This window comes from Budorcas taxicolor, chromosome 2 (assembly GCF_023091745.1).
Source record: "Budorcas taxicolor isolate Tak-1 chromosome 2, Takin1.1, whole genome shotgun sequence".
In the NCBI taxonomy this organism is placed as follows: Eukaryota; Metazoa; Chordata; class Mammalia; order Artiodactyla; family Bovidae; genus Budorcas; species Budorcas taxicolor.
Genome location: NC_068911.1, coordinates 164452051 through 164469919, shown reverse-complemented (window position 1 = coordinate 164469919; position 17869 = coordinate 164452051). Strand labels below are relative to the sequence as shown.

Genomic DNA, 17869 nt, shown 5'->3' with positions numbered 1-17869 from the left:
AAGGACAAACAAACAAAGGAAGAGAACATAATGGAAGCATGTTTTTCAACCCAAGAAACTAGATTTTTACCTTCTGAACCAAGTAGACACTCGTAGCTCTCTCAGCAGCCACTTTATCCAGACTGGATCCCTCAGGAACAAAGTAACTGACATCAGCAATGTGCACGCCCACTTCAAAGTTGCCTGTAAATGCACAAGAAGGTCGATCAGCCTGGAACTGAAGGCCAGGGTGACCCCTCCTGGGAATCTACCCCGAGAAGGCAGGTCGCTCTCCAAGGTCAGGGGACATGGAGCCCAGGCGGCCGCCTTCAGGCTCTCCACCGACCCTCTGGGGTGTACACTAGGGTTACTTTCCTCACTGTAGTCCAAAATATGAGATTTTTTTACCCTGAATAGACAACACTAACCATTTTTACAAGATGTTCACCACTGCTAAAGTTTTCTTTGTCTTTGAGTAAACATCAGTACACTTGCGGAAGAAGACTCATTTTGGATGATGAATGAATCCTCAGCTCACCAGAAGGAATTAGTCCCTGAAGCCTCTTCGGTCTATGCCAGCCTTCACTCAGCCCCAGGGCTGGCCTTCCTACTTGACTTCACCCTTCCCCCCACCCCAACCCTCCACACTGCTGCTAACACCCGTTAGAACCACAGGTCCAGTGATGTCGAGCCCCTTACTCATGCCCTTGCACGGGCTCGCCTCAATCCACCTTGCCAGCCTTATAGCTCATCTTCCACGCACTCTCTATGCAGACGTCGTCAGAAACCTCTTCCCATTCCCAGGATGTATCTTACCTCATCCCATTTGGATGCTTGCTTGGCTCATGCTTTTTCTTACACTTGGGATAATAATTGCAACAGGATTTGCCCTCCCAAATCCTTCTCACCATGTAAGGGTCGATGGAGACAGAATCCCTGAATAAGACAAGATGCTCTGACCTGTTTCCCCCACCTGCACTGCTACAGTACCTAACCCATAGCTGAAGATGCTTATCGTGGTCTTTTCAGAGCTATCATCACTCCCAGACACCACAGTGCGTCTTTACTGGCTCCTGTGCTCACTGTCTGCCCCTACAGTGAAGGCTCCAGGGAGGCAGTGCCTTCAGTGTCATGTCCACTGCTGGAGGCCCAGTGCCTAGAAGAACGCCTGACCTGGTGAAAGTGAAAGTGAAGTCAATCAGTCGTGTCCGACTCTTTGCTACTCCATGAACTATAGCCTACCATGCTCCTTCGTCCATGAATTTTCCAGACAAGAGTACTGGAGTGGGTTGTCATTTCCTTCTCCAGGGGATCTTCCCGACCCAGGGATCAAACCTGGGTCTCCCGCATTGTAGGCAGACGCTTTTACCATCTGAGCTACCAGGGAAGTCCCTGACATGGTAGACACTCAATAAGTACTTCCTGAGTGAATGAATCAACAATTAGTGTATTTGCCTGTTGTCTTTCCTGTTCTGGTAAAAGACCTACTTTCTTTCCCTTTTAGAATTGCCTGTTCCCTTCCTGGCAGTTTTCTTCAGCAGGTCCCACCTGCTCTATCAGTTCTACCAGAGACCTGATCCGAGGACTCAGCCTGGTGGGAATTGCATCAAAGTGGGCTTGGGGGCTAGTTAGGGTATACATTTAGGATTTACTCTTGAACATCCTCTACATCATCTATCGGATATACTGTATGTGATTATACTCATACACACCAACGTGTACACGTGAAAATACACAGAATGGACAGAATATGGAAAAGAGCACACCTGTGAAATAGCCCTAGGCTTGGAGACAGTCAGCCGCATGGGCACTGATGATACAAGCACAAGGGAACTGCTTACCATTTAAATATGTGCTTGACGGAATTCTACTATACCCCATTCCGGTTCATAGCGACTGGTCTAGGCATAGGCATGTGATCCAAGTAGATTTACTCTGAGCCTGTTTTTTTTTTTTTAATTAATTTATTTTTTATTGACAGATAATTGCTTTACAGAATTCTGCTGTTTTCTGTCGAACCTCAGCCATAGGTATATGTATTAGTTAAGTCGCTCAGTCGTGTCCGACTCTTTGTGACGCCATGAACTATAACCCACCAGGCTCCTCCATGGGATTCTCCGTCCATGGGATTCTCCAAGCAAGAATACTGGAGTGGGTTGCCATTTCCTTCTCCAGGGGATCTTCCCGACCCAGGGATTGAACCCAGGTCTCCCGCATTGTGGGCAGATGCTTTAACCTCTGAGCCATCAGGGAAGCCCCTAACCCCTCCCTTTTGAAACCCCCTCCCATCTCCCTCCCCATCCCACCGGTCTAGGTTGATACAGAGCCCCTGTTTGAGTTTCCTGAGCCATACAGCAAATTCCTGTTGGCTATCTATGTTACATATGGTAATGTAAGTTTCCATGTTACTCTTTCCATACATCTCACCCTCTCATCCCCTCTCTCCATGTCCATAAGTCTATTCTTTACATCTGAGCCTGTTTTCAGGGGTTGATATGGACTTCAGAAAAGAGGGTCTCTCTCCCCAGACTCTGGACAGTAAGTCTGGAGCTGTCAAGGAAACACCTTTGCTCCATAATTATGCTAACAGAGAAAACAACAGGGCTGAGAATCACAGGGAGACACACGATGGCCTTGTTTGGACTTGAGGGCACAGCTGAACATGAAACCAGCCTACCTATAGACTTGGAAGTTCACTTGTCGATCAATTTCCTTTTGGTTATGACTCACTAAAATAACCATGCCTGATAGCCAAGCTGACTCAGAGGCACTCACTAACATGTCACCACTTTTTCTTCTGCTTTACCTGGATAATTAGTCTTAAGGTATCTCACATTTTAGCTGCCAACTGTGTAGCTATTCCAGTTCAGTTCAGTCGCTTAGTCATGCCCAACTCTTTGTGACCCCATGGACTGCAACACGCCAGGCTTCCCTGTCCATCACCAACTCCCGGAGCTTGCTCAAACTCATGTCCTTTGAGTTGGTGATGCCATCCAACCATCTCATCCTCTGTCGTCCCCTTCTCCTCCTGCCCTCAATCCTTCCCAGCATCAGGGTCTTTTCCAATGAGTCAGTTCTTTGCATCAGGTGGCCAAAGTATTGGAGCTTGAGCTTGAGCTTCAGCATCGATCCTTCCAATGAATATTCAGGTTGATTTCCTTTAGGATTGAAGGGTTTGATCTCCTTGTTGTTGTAGCTATTTACTGTTCCCTTATTTCTTCTTCACTGGGGGAGGATTATTCCCTTAATTTTTTAAAATGGAAAAGTGTTTAAACTTGGGGTGGTTAAAATAAGAGGTTCAGAGAAAAAATAGAATTTAAGATTCCCCACTCTCATCTGTCTCACACTCAGGGCCCACCCTCCTACAGGGCAGCATCAGGTTTTTCCACCCAGTCTTGTCACATTAATACTTTAGGGGAAACCCAAATCCATCTAAGAAATATTGGCCGCTATGGGATCACAGAACAGGACTATTTCTCACAGAGGAAGGGGCTGTCTGGAAGGCTGAGGAAAACCAGTGTGGCTCAAAGTTCAGCCGCTTCCCTGTGTGAGCTTCGCAGCTGTGTTGTTGGGTCACCAGGAGCAGAGAGACCTGCCTGCAAAGATCGAGGAACTCAGCCCGGAGAGAACGTGGCCAAGCGTCTCAGACGGCTCAACTCCCAATTTCCGTATCACCAGTATCTAAAACCAACACTGGGAGAAGGTAAAATAAAGTGTCTTCTTTTGAAGTCAGAGTTGTAATATACTGGCCTACCAGGTAAATATTGACTAAAGGAAAAGAGAGAGGATTATTACATCATGATATAAACCGTAATTTTAAATTCAGTCTGTGTGCTGTTACTACACATGAACTTTCTGTCCTTAGTCAAAATTGACAAACTGACAAAGAGCTCATTACAGGAGATAAAACATGCAGGGGGCCAATCAAAACAGATTTGACAGGCTTAAATTTCTCTCGGGTTTCCCAGAAGAGCCTCTAAAACCAGCAAAGAGGAGCTCTCTTATTCTTTCCTTTGGACCCTTTTTTATGGAAACCCTAAGTAAATATTTTATTACATATATTTACATAATGTGAACTTGCAGAACTCTTGAGTTTTTATTCTATGAAAGAGAAAATACAAATCCAAAAGGTTATGTAGTACATGCTGCCAAAACATCTAGGACCAATTCGATGTTTCAAAAAGTACTGTCTTCCATATAAAAGTATTCCTTAATTTTTTTTTTTTTTTTTACATTAAAAACGTTCATCTGCTGGGGCCAAGGTGAGTCCTGAGAGTTCTGAAGAGCTGCAGAAGCAGAGGAAGGGAGAGTTCCCAAGGCCAGCCACGTGTGGCTCACTGTGCACAGGGCTCCCAGACTTCCACGATTGCCCCTTTGGATGAACTGGAGTGAACACCAGAGCCGCTCCACCCGATGAAAATGCTGATGGAATACAAGGCAGGGGCTTAAGGGCCTTCTCTTGTAAGCTGGCCTCCCAGTCAGTTCAGCCGCATCCCAGCCGCATCCCTGTCAGGCAGCCCACGACAAACCCTCCCGGGTGGGGAGATCACGTCTTGAAGCCACTTGCTCTATTTCTGAGGGGCTCTGGTCATGAGCAAGGGCTTCCTTACACAGACCCAGGATGCACGGAAATGGGGCCATGAGATTATTCTAGCACTGGGCATCTGTAAGAGAATCCGTCTGCTTAAGGCACCCACAGTCTAATGGGGTGGGCAGACACACTAACATGGTGATGGTCTGGTGTGACCAGGGCTATGAGAGAGGAAGGTTGCAAAACCTCATTCTGTGGGAGCAAGTTGAGCTGAAGTCTGTTTCTACTTCACTGAGAACATGTGAAAGTGTTTTGTCATTTAGAACAACTACATGAACGTAACATTGACAATAAAGATCGTAAAAATGGTAAGGATAGCAGTAGTGACCATTTACTTAATATCTATTTTGTGCCAGGGGCTCCACACACTTTCATGTAGCTTTGACAATAGCCATATAAACCATGTTTCACAGATGAGTCATCTGAGGCTCAGAGAGGTTCCAGGTCACTTGTCTAAGGTTACCTGGCTAGTAACGCACACTGGATTCAAAACTGGGGCAGATCCAGAGCCTCTGCTCCCTTTTATGACCGCCCCCACTAGCAACTGCTGTCAGGGTAACTCCAGAACAAGCCAACACATCCCACATTTCCATCTCAGTGGGTCACAGCTGGAAGTCCCTCCCTGTCTCTTCTCATTGAGCAGAAGCCACATTCTTGGCTCTGGATTCAGCAGTCCTGTCAGGGACTTTTCCCGGCGCTGTTTGCAGCCACATCCCTGCTCCCACGGCCATCTCTTTAGCCTCTTGTCACAGGGACTGACTGCAGAAAAGCCTCTAAGCCGTCAACTCCAGTCCTATTCAATTACAAGTCCCTGAGATCGAACCACTCCTTTCCACACTTCTGGTCTGCAGTCATCTTAGCAGTGGCAGAGTGACTGTCCTAAGCACCTGAAAGGGGCAAGCCTGTTACAGAAGGGAAAGTACCAAGCGTCCCTTTACCAGGAGTGAGAGCAGGGCCTTCCAGACGCGGGTCACCGGCGTTCACCTTTACCCCCTGCAGAAACCTTGCAGGCCCCCACAGCCCTAAGCATGCAGCCCAGTCCTGGCTTCTAAGGTCTTACTAGCCTGGCTCCTGCCAGCGTTCTTGCCCTTTGGCTTGTTTCTTCCACTCCTCTCTCTGTATGCTGTGCTCTGTCACTGTGTCAGTAATCATGACAAAATTTGTTATCATGTGGGTCTGCCCTGAGCACGTTCAACTTTCCTGGCCCTAAGCCCTTGAGTACCAGAAACTGTCACCAAACTTCTTAAACCGTTCAAACCCATCACCTCCCTTGCAGGGCGTTCTCCTGTTTCTCTTTCTGATGACCCCCGCCAGTCCTGCAGACCCCTGTGTAAAACCCACTCCCTCTGGCAGGCTTTCCCAATGACCTAAACCAGGTTACCGCCCTCCCTCCCAAATTTGGTGTCTCCTACAGCATCTTACACCCTCCCTGCAGCCCCCACCCCCACTGGAAGGAGGTCCTGACATAGCTATCTCCCCCATCCTCTGTAATCAGCACAAAGAGCAAGGAAAAGACAGAGTGCATGGCTGGCACATGAAGTGGTGCTAGTGGTAAAGACTCTGTCTGCCATTTCAGAAGACGCAAGAGATGTGGGTTTGATCCGTGGGTCAGGAAGAGAAGGTTGGGAAGAGACACGGAGAAGGAAATGGCAAGTCACTCTAGTATTCTTGCTGGGAGAACCCCACAAGAGAAGCCCAGTGGGCTACAGTCCATGGGGCTGCAAAAAGAGTCAGACATGATTGAGCACATACGCAAGAAAATAAAAACACAGGGCAGATTCGCTGCCACTCTGGGTGGAAAGGGATTGTAAACCCTGCCAGGTCTAACTGTGCAGAATCCTCCCCACACCGGGTTCTTCCCTGAATGTGTCCAACCTTTCGCTTGCACATCCAACGTGCCTGAGAAACCACTACTTGCTAGTGCAACCCACTCCACCCTCAGACAGCAATGCCAATGTGAACAAATCTCCCCTCAGAGCCAAAACACCTGCTGAGCGCCCCCACCTGATGGCCCAGTTCCACCCCCGACGGGGCTGCCACATCTCCTCCAGGGACAGCACTCTGCCTTCAATAATGAGTGAAGTGGCCCAACTCTTCTAGCGGGGGTGGCGGGGAGGGGGGCTCTCCGTGGGGGGCAGCAGCAGCTCGGAATGTTTACCCCCGAGTCTGCAGCCCCTAGGTCTTTTCTCGGTGAAACAGCCACAAGGCTTGGCATCAAGTCACTTCAGAATCCTCAACACCCTCCTCCCAAACGTGCTCCTAATAACCACCTTCATTCATTCAATTAGCCACTAACACATACTTATTAGGCTCCTACTCTATGACAGGTATGTTTTTCTCCTAGGTGCTGGAGACATACAAGTAAACAAGACTGACGAGGTTCCTTCTCTTGTGGAGCTTACACTCTCGAAGGGGAGAGAAAGACAATAAGCAAACAAATTAAATGCTAAGATTGCTTACCATAGCAAAAACAACTTGGAAGAAAATAAAACACAGTGAGGGGGCCTGGGATCTACCTCAGATTTGGTTTGGAAAGGTGTCTCTGAGGAAACAGACTGAGATTTGTGTATATAAAAGGAAGTCATGTATTGACAGAGTGGAGAGCACCCAAGGGAGGAAACTAACCAGAGCAAAGGTCTGGGGGTGTGGGCAGCGGCGGGTGGCTGGGTGCATCTCAGAAACAGAAAGAAGACAGGAAGGGAGGGAACTGGAAGCCAGGAGGCTAGAGAGGAGGCCCAGTGAGAGATGCCCTGATGGGCCAGGAGGAAGTGTTTATATTTCGCGTGTACTTGGAACCCACCAGGGAGTTTTAAGCAGAGAAGTGCATGCATTGAATATGCCACGTCCACTTCCTCATGTTGTCGGTGCCTTCGTCCTCGTACCATGTTCTACTGATGCACTGAAAACAGCGGGCCTGAAGGAGAACACGATCTCTCAGGAACAACACCAACAGGCAAACAAAGTTGAGCAATCCTTCGGTGACGTCACACGTGTGATAAACAGAGGTAGATGAAAAGGAGCACAGCCCACTAGACACACTGACAGATGCAGCAGGTGTTGGGCTTCCTGCCCCGCAGACTGGTTTCCATCCAGTCCACGTGACGGGAACACGCTGCTCTGGCTAGGGTCACTCTCTTGACCTTGTGGTTGGTTTTCCCAAAAACATGTCTTAAGAGAGTGAAAAAAAAAAAAAAAACCAACAGTGTTCTGGAAGCTCAGAAATGGTAAGCCAATCGAGAGGATGGAGAGAAAGGGACTTTCTGCCATCCAGACATCCCCAGCTGGGAGGGGCCTCCTGTAGGGCAGCAACCCAATCGGAATGCAGGCCCTGACCTTAGTGAAGTCGCTCAGTCATGTCCAACTCTTTGCAACCCCATGGACTGTAGCCCACCAGGCTCCTCTGTCCATGGAATTTTCCAGGCAAGAGTACTGGAGTGGGGTGCCATTGCCTTCTCCAGGGGATCTTCCCAACTCAGGGATCGAAACCTGGGTCTCCTGCACTGCAGGCAGATGCTTTACCATCTGAGCCACCAGGAAAGCCACGAGGGAAGCCAAACTTAACACCTTAGTTCGGTCCCACTAAATTTTAGAGACCAACTCCCTTTGCTAGGGACAACTGGGCTTGGATCACCGTGTAGTCACACAACCAACTCCATCTTCTAGTTAGGCTAAGAAAATTCCCTCTGACTCTGGTGGAAACATGATTGGGCTGCCAGGTAAGAGGGGCAAGTCAAAGTCTGACGTCTTCCAGTTCTGTGTGGTATTTGGTTATGTAATCAAATGCAAAAGTTGACCACTGGTACAGCAAGCCATGGCAGAAGTCCATGGCCATGACGTGGTGATGGTTTGAGAATATTTCATAAGCTTAAAAGGAGGCAACATAAAAAATTCTAGGATAAGTAAATCTAAATGCAATGTAAGGTCCCCATGCATAAGAAGGGGGTTATACAAGATGATTTCTTAGGTTCTCCTGAAGGCTAGGATTTGAGGAGTCTGGGACTGTCTTTCTTCTATTTTCTTTTGGCCATCGAGCAAAGGGTTAATGAGAAGCATTAGCTGCAAACACCATAACTGGTGAGCTCACCTTCTGGAACCAAGCAGCCTACAGAACCTTTTTCCTTCATTATTACAAAGGGCTCTATCAATCTGCAAGTGCTCACTAAACTGCCCACACAGCAATTTTTGTCATGTTCAATCTAATTCTCAGGAATCTAAGTTTTAAATTTATACGAACAGCATGGAAGAGGAACACCCAGGTAGTAAATTCCACTTTTCCCCTTCCAAATTATTTGAGCGATGACCTCCTTCATTAACAGGGAAGAGAATGAGGAGTTGAACATGGGAGGCTGCCACACCCAACGTCTGGGAACTTCCAGGCGTTTCAGGAGCGGGGAGAGCCCAGGTCAGACCTGGGACAGAGAGCACAGGCTCACGAGAAGTTTGGAGTGCAGGAGGGCAGGCACTTCGTCCTTCCTCACTGCCAGAAGAGAGTGAGCTCAGAAGGGCCAAGAAGCACCCTCAAAGGCGGTTATAAGGTTCGAAGATCCATGTAAGGGCTGAGAGTGGGGGTGGGGTGGGAAGGCTGAGAGTGGGGGTGGGGTGGGAGGGCTGAGAGTGGGGGTGGGGTGGGAGGGCTGAGAGTGGGGGTGGGGTGGGAGGGCTGGGAGTGGGGGTGGGGTGGGAGGGCTGGGAGTGGGGGTGGGGTGGGTGGGCTGGGAGTGGGGGTGGGGTGGGTGGGCTGGGAGTGGGGGTGGGGTGGGTGGGCTGGGAGTGGGGTGGACTGGCCATGGTTTCAGGGTTGCCAGGGCTGGGAGAGGGGAACAAGGGGTTTCATTATACTATTCTGTCTGCTTTTGTGCATGTTCAACATTTTCTATCCAAAATTAAAAAAAAAAAACTGTAGAGGTTGAAGCCAAGGAAATAAAAAAATGTTTAAAAAGGAAAAATCCAGTTAAGTAAAACTAGCTACAAGTTTTCAAAGGAAGGCCAGCCAACAGAGGCAGGAGAGGGTTACCGCTTATGAGGAACAGAATTAAAAAAGCCCGCAGTGACGACCTCTGCAGCCTGAGGATACAGGGACTGTTCCTTCCTACATCATACACATTTTTCATGTTTTCAGCTTCCAAAGGCTGGAAAGGGAATAAAGATGAAAAGTCTAAAGTAAAAACAATGTAAACTAGCTTAAAAATGTCTGGAAAGAAATATATCAAGATGGTAAGAGTCGTTTTCTCTGAGGGGCAGGACCCCGACTTCTCTTTCTGCTAATACATAAATTCTAATTTTTATGTAAGTGGGTTACTTATTTTACAGTTTGTTGTGTGTTTTTTTTTTTTTTAATACACACTAACAAAATGCTGGGTCGCTCCTCAGCAGCCACCCCCTATTCCTGACTCCTCACCACACGGCAAGAGAAAAGCACCACTGGCCACCCAGGTAGGAGGCAGGAAGAGCCAGTGGCAGCTCTCGAGCCACCTGTCCTGGAGGAGAGTGGACCTCCGCACTCTGCAGGCAAGCTCTCAGAAGGTGTGCTCAGTAAATGAAGCAGCAGGAGTTAGGCCTACCCCACCCCTGTGGAACAGGAAACAACCATTCCCATGCCTGAAAGGTGACTTCCCAGGCTTCTGCCACCACTCTGGAGGTTTGGTGTATATGGCTCGCTTGAGGAGCCTATTTCTCTTGCCCGCAAAAGCGTAACGAGGCTTGCAGGAGTCCAGCAGGCTGGTTTTTCAAAGATACAAGCCTGAAAACCAAATTTCAGCATGTTTACGCACTCACTTATGGATTTATCTATTTTAAAAAGCCTTGCTATTAACAAAACATAATCACTAGTGTCTCAAAATACAAATTTAAAGAGATGAACACTCTTCAAGAAGTTTAAAATATAAACATCCATGTGTATTTAAATGACTATTTACAAAATGTTAACTGTTATCAACTGCCTTATCCAGGGATTTCCCTGGTGTTTCAATGATTAAGGCTCCACACTCCCAATGTAGGGGGCCCGGGTTCAATCCCTCGTGGGGGAAATAGAGCCCTGTGAACTAACCACAACTAAGATCCTGCATGCTGTAACTAGAAGACCAAAGATCCTGTGTGCTGCAACTAAGACCCAGCTCAGCCAAACAAACAAATTTTTAAGAAGACAACTGCTTACTTCAATTTCAACCATCCTTTCAGTTAAAAGTAAAGCACCTTTCATGAAAGTGAAAGTTGTTCAGTCGTGTCCAACTCTTTGGGACCCCACAGACTATATAGTCCATGGAATTCTCCAGGCCAGAATACTGGAATGGGTAGCCTTTCCCTTCTCCAGGGGATCTTTCCAACCCAGGGATTGAACCCAGGTCTCCTGCATTGCAGGCAGATTCTTTACCAGCTGAGCCACAGGGAAGCCCAAGAATACTGGAGTGGGTAGCCTATCCCTTCGGTATGCAGGTCAGGAAGCAACAGTTAGAACTGGACATGGAACAACAGACTGGTTCCAAATAGGAAAAGGAGTACATCAAGGCTGTATATTGTCACCCTGCTTATTTCACTTATATGCAGAGTACATCATGAGAAACGCTGGACTGGAAGAAACACAAGCTGGAATCAAGACTGCCAGAAGAAATATCAATAACCTCAGATATGCAGATGACACCACCCTTATGGCAGAAAGTGAAGAGGAACTCAAAAGCCTCTTGATGCAAGTGAAAGAGGAGAGTGAAAAAGTTGGCTTAAAGCTCAACATTCAGAAAATGAAGATCATGGCATCTGGTCCCATCACTTCATGGCAAATAGATGGGGAACAGTGGAAACAGTGTCAGACTTTATTTTGGGGGGCTCCAAAATCACTGCAGATGGTGACTGCAGCCATGAAATTAAAAGACGCTTACTCCTTGACTTCCCTGGTGGCTCAGATGGTAAAGCGTCTGTCTACAATGCCGGAGACCCGGGTTCGATCCCTGGGTCAGGCAGATCCCCTGGAGAAGGAAATGACAATCCACTCCAGTACTATTGCCTGGAAAATCCAATGGACAGAGGAGCTTGGTACGTTACAGTCCATGGGGTCACAAAGAGTCGGACATGACTGAGCGACCTCACTTACTCCTTGGAAGAAAAGTTATGACCAACCTAGATAGCATATTCAAAAGCAGAGACATTACTTTGCCGACTAAGGTCCGTCTAGTCAAGGCTATGGTTTTTCCTGTGGTCATGTATGGATGTGAGAGTTGGACTGTGAAGAAGGCTGAGCACCGAAGAACTGATGCTTTTGAGCTGTGGTGTTGGAGAAGACTCTTGAGAGTCCCTTGGACCAGTCCATTCTGAAGGAGATCAGCCCTGGGGTTTCTTTGGAAGGAATGATGCTAAAGCTGAAACTCCAGTACTTTGGCCACCTCATGTGAAGAGTTGACTCATTGGAAAAGACTTTGATGCTGGGAGGGATTGGGGGCAGGAGGAGAAGGGGACAACAGAGGATGAGATGGCTGGATGGCATCACTGACTAAATGGACATGAATCTGAGTGAACTCCGGGAGTGGGTGATGGACAGGGAGGCCTGGTGTGCTGCGATTCATGGGGTCGCAAAGAGTCGGACACGACTGAGTGACTGAACTGAACTGAACTTCCTCCATTGCAGGCAGATTCTTTACTGACTGAGCTATGAGGGAAGCCCAAAGCACCTTTCATAGTCACCTTAAATTCTGAGGTATAAAAAGCTTGTAAAATCTTTTTAACATATCCTGGTGACAAAAGCCTTTCATGGCTTTTCTCTCATTCTGGAGAACTATTTTGGGGTTCATGATTTTTTTTCACCATATCCAATCAGCTCCTTTGAGATCTAATTACTCAGTTTTATGGAATTAATCTCTTTGCATTAAGGAGAAACTGTTTTCTAATTGCCCAAAGCTTCACAAAAGTTAACCAAAAATTGTATCTGTAATTTATGCACATTGACAATATGAATCCACCATACTGGTTCCCCCATAATAACAGTGTGTCAATTGCCTGCTTGTTAGAGCACTTCATTTGTATTAATTCAGTTGATGCTCCCAATGCCATGAGACAGATTTCTTTAGATAAGGATAAGGACACTGGGCCCAGGCAGGTCAGACTCCTAAAACTAAGCTCTTAACCTGTACTTTATGGGATTCACCCCTTAGTGTCAGGTATTTGCCTAACTTGTAATTCCTTCTTTCTCAACTCCTATGGGCTTTCTCAACTCTCAATGCAACGTTTAAAAGGGATTATACATTGACTTCACAGAACATACATTTTTAAGACGACTAAGTAAAAGAGAGTATCACTTTCAACATGACTGCATGTGACTCCTTTTGGGGAACAATACATATTCACTGAAACAAAAACCCTGTCATGCACTCCTGTAATCAATAGTCAGTTTCTATTTTCGAATTAGCCATGTATCAATTGTGGGCTTCTCAGGTGGTACCGCTAAGAGTCGGACACGACTGAGCGACTTCACTTTCCCTTTTCACTTTCATGCATTGGAGAAGGAAATGGCAACCCACTCCAGTATTCTTGCCTGCAGAATCCCAGGGACGGGGTAGCCTGATGGGCTGCTGTCTACGGGGTTGCACAGAGTCGGACACGACTGAAGCAACTTAGCAGCAGCAGCAGCAGCAGCAGCAGGTGGTACTCGGAGAAGGCAATGGCACCCTACTCCAGTACTCTTGCCTGGAAAATCCCATGGATGGAGAAGCCTAGTAGGCTGCAGTCCATGGGGTCACTAGGAGTCAGACATGATGGAGCGACTTCACTTTCACTTTCATGCATTGGAGAAGGAAATGGCAACCAACTCCAGTATTCTTGCCTGGAGAATCCCAGGGATGGGGGAGTTTGGTGGGCTGCTGTCTATGGGATCACACAGTCAGACACGACTGAAGCAACTTAGCAGCAGCAACAGCAGCAGATGGTATTAGTGGTAAAGAATCCACCTGTCAATGCAGGAGATGCAAGAGATATAGGTTCAGCCCCTGGGTCGGGAAGATTCTCTGGAGTAAGAAATGGCACCCCACCACTCCATTATTCCTGCCTGGAAAATTTCATGGACCGAGGAGCCTGGTGGGATATGTCAATTGTGGTTATAACTCAGTTTTTGTATAAAATATTCCAAATTGCTAAATCTTCTAGATAACTGAATGACAAACTTTTAATAATCAATTGTTTATAGCTTTAGTATTTCTGGAAGGAACCTCTATTAAATGTATTATATACTTCCTTTTCTGAATAGCAGAATATAATTCAACATTAATAACTTAGGGTCACTAAAATGAACATTTCTTTTAATTTTGCAAAAGATGTTGGTGTGGAACAACAGGGCAAATGTGTCCTGGCCTCAGGACACACTCTCACATTTACTTGTCACCCCCATCACTAAAATGGAGTAAAGACTCTTCAGATCCAAAACCTCCTGGCCAACTATAACAACAGTTATCACTGATTAGACCTGGCAAACAGAAAATACTCAAATAATTCTCAGTTAAATGAATCATCTTCATAAAAGTTTTATGGAATAGATGCTATTAATATTCATATTTTACAGATGAAAATATTCAGGTTCAGAGAGGTGTGATGATTTGCCCAATGCCATGCAGCAAACATCAGAGCTAGGATTACAGCAATGCTGGACTCTAGAATCAGTGTTCTTAACCATCATGCCACAGGTCTACACGGGACAGCCTTTTCCTAAGGGGTTTAATCATTCCACAGCTATTGGTATCCCTTGGCTTTTGCTTTCAAAGCAGCTTGAGATTTCATTCACATACAATTCCCTCAAAGTGTTCAATTCAATGGTTTTTAGTATATTCAGAGTTGTGCAACCATTACCATAATTGATTTTAGAACATTTCAACAACCCCAAAAGAAACTCCGTATCTGTTTTCAGTCATTCTCTGCTTCTTCCCAACCATCCTAACCACAGGCAACCACTAATTGACTTTCTGTCTGTGGAGATGTGTCTCTTCTGGACATCTCACTTAACTGGAGTCTTTCGGTATGTGCACAGCCTTTTGTGATTGTCTTTCATCTAGCATAATGGTTTCCAGGCTCATTCATGTTGTAGCCTGCATCAGTACTTCATTTCTTTCCATGGCTGAATAATATTCTGTCATGTGGCTACACCACATTTATTTAACTATTCACTGGTTCCTAGACATTCGGGCTGTTTCCACTTTGGGGGCACTCCTTTACTCTTTAAAATAAACTTTTATTGAGGCATAAAATACATAAAGAATACACACCTTAAGTACACATCTCAGTGAATTTTTATAAAAGAGACACAATTAGGTATTCACCCCTCCCCCTAGAGTATGTCAAGGCTGTATATTGTCACCCTGCTTATTTAACTTATATGCAGAGTACATCACGAGAAATGCTGGGTTGGAGGAAGCAAGGGCTGGAATCAAGATTGCCAGGAGAAATATCAATAACCTCAGATATGCAGATGACACCACCCTTATGGCAGAAAGTGAAGAAGAACGAAAGAGCCTCTTGATGAAAGTAAAGGAGGAGAGTGAAAAAGTTGGATTGAAGCTCAACATTCAGAAAACGAAGATCATGGCATCTGGTCTCATCACTTCATGGCAAATAGATGGGGAAACAGTGGAAGCAGTGGCTGACTTTATTTTTCTGGGCTCCAAAATCTCTGCAGATGGTGACTGCAGCAATGAAATTAAAAGACTCTTACTCCTTGGAAGGAAAGTTATGACCAACCTAGATAGCATATTCAAAAGCAGAGACATTACTTTGCCTACAAAGGTCCGTCTAGTCAAGGCTATAGTTTTTCCAGTAGTCATGTATGGATGTGAGAGTTGGACTATAAAGAAAGCTGAGCACGGAAGAATTGATGCTTTTGAACTGTGGTGTTGGAGAAGACTCTTGAGAGTCCCCTGGACTGCAAGGAGATCCAACCAGTCCACCCACCCTAAGGGAGATCAGTCCTGGGTGTTCACTGGAAGGACTGATGTTGAAGCTGAAACTCCAATACTTCGGCCACCTCATGCGAGGGGCTGACTCATTTGAAAAGACCCTGATGCTGGGAAAGGTTGAGGGGAGGAGGAGAAGGGGACGACAGAGAATGAGATGGTTGGATGGCATCACTGACTCAATGGACATGGGTTTGGGTGGTCTCCGGGAGTTGGTGATGGACAGGGAGGCCTGGCGTGCTGTGGTTCATGGGGTCGCAAAGAGTTGGACACAACTAAGTGACCGAACTGAACTGAACTGAACCTCCCCCTAGTTCAAAAAATAGAATGTAACCAGAACTCCAGAAGCTTCTCTTGGCCTTCCTCAGTCTCCAAACACACCAAAGATAACTGCTTTTCTGATCTTTATAATCTATAACCATAGGTCATTTCTGCCTGTCTTTGCACTTTATATAAATGGATTTGTACACTATGTATTCTGTGTGTATCTGTGTATTTGGCTTCTTCTCAATGTGCTTTTGAGATCTATCCATGTTGTGTCTGAATTTACTCTGTGTCATTGCTGTGCAGTATTCTATAGTACAATTTATCCATTTTATTGTTGATAGAGACTTAAGTTGTTTTTAGTTTTTGCTATTATAAATAATGTTGCTATCAGCATTCTTCTACACATGTACTCTCCCTGTAGGTATTCATCTAAGAATGAAACTGCTGGGTCATGGAGAATAAATCTATCCAGATCTATTACATATTCTACAACAGTTTTTCAAAGTAGTTGTACCTAACTTTTTCCCTACTCATTATTGTTGTTGTTTAGTCACTAAGTTGTATCCAACTTTCTGCAACCCCATGGACTGCAGCACACCAGGCTCCTCTGTCCTTCACTATCTCCTGGGATTTGCTCAAATTCATGTCCATTGAGTCAGTGATGCCATCTAACCATCTCATCTTCTGCTGTCCTCTTCCCCTTTTGCCTCCAATCTTTCCCAGCATCAGGGTCTTTTCCAATGAGTTGGGTCTTTTCAAATAAGTCCACTCTGCATCAGGTGGCCAAAGTATTGGGGCTGCAGCATAAGTCCTTCTAATGAATATTCAGGGTTGATTTCCTTTAGGATTGACTGCTTTGATATCCTTGCAGTCCAAGGGACTCTTAAGAGTCTTCTCTAGCACCACAATTCAAAAGCATCAATTCTTCGATGCTCAGCTTTCTTTATGGTCCATCTCTCAGTTCTGTACGTGACTACTGGAAAAACCATAGCTTTGACTATATGGACCTTTGTCAGCAAAGTAACATCTTTGCTTTTTAATTGACTGTCTAGGTCTGTCATAGCTTTCCTTTCAAGGAGCAAGTGTCTTTTAATTTCATGGCCACAGTTACCATCTGCAGTGATTTTGAGCCCAAGAAAATAAAATTGGCCACCGTTTCCACTTTTCCCCCCTTCTATTTGCCACTAAGTGATGGGACCAGATGTCATGATCTTAGTTTTTTGAATGCTGAGCTTTAAGTCAGCTTTTTCAGTGTATGAGAGTTCTAATGTATCCATTAGATCCATGGATCCATCCATATTCCCATTATATTTGGTGTTGTCAGCTCTAAAATTTGTCAACTATTCTTGTAGTAACATAGTATATCTTATTGTGGTTTTAATCTCCATTTCCCCTGTGGACTAATGATATTAAGCATTTTTTCATATGTTTTTGGCCATTGGCTATCTTCTTTTATAAAGTGTCTAACTCTACATATTCTCAATAAGAATCCTTCGCTCGATATACACGCACAAACATATATATATACACACACACAAATATATGTAAAACAAACATTTTCTCCTCTGTGACTTGCCTTCTCATTATCTTAATGATGTCTTTTGATGAACAGTTCTTAAATTTAATGAAATCTAATTTACCACTCTTTTTCTTTGAAGTTAATGCTTTTTGTATCTCACATAAATCTTTGCTAAGGTCATGAGGTTATTTTTCTATGTAATATTCTAGAGAAGAGCTGACACTTCCAGAAGCATTAATGTTTTACCTTTCACGCTATGAGCCACATGAAACTGATTTCTATGTATGGCACGAAGTCGGAGTCCAAGTTCTTTTTTTTCCATATGGACAGTCAACTGATCCAGGTAGTGATGGACCCATCCTTTCCTCAATATGCTGCACCTTTGCTGCAAACCAGGTGATCATATACACGTGGGTCTGTGTCTGGATTCTCTATTCTGTTCTCACCTTGACTTCTGAACAGCAATTGAGTATTTATTATTTCAGCACAAGATTACTAAAATTCTGCACCAATTTTAAACTTTCCATTGTTATACTAATGACAGTTTTCAGTGAGCACTTACTTTTTGTCTGGCACAGTTCTAAGTACCAAGGA

At 45.4% G+C, this 17869-nt stretch overlaps 1 protein-coding gene across 3 annotated transcripts in view; it reads right to left on the bottom strand.

Moving 5' to 3' along the window:
* Window positions 1-17869, bottom strand: part of DIS3L2 (DIS3 like 3'-5' exoribonuclease 2) — a 360246-nt gene that overhangs the window by 118344 nt on the left and 224033 nt on the right. For all 3 annotated transcript variants that reach the window (XM_052655148.1, XM_052655156.1, XM_052655165.1), the window contains exon 11: window positions 71-183. In XM_052655148.1, the coding sequence (XP_052511108.1) occupies window positions 71-183 (113 nt within the window). The remainder of the gene's footprint in view (window positions 1-70; window positions 184-17869) is intronic.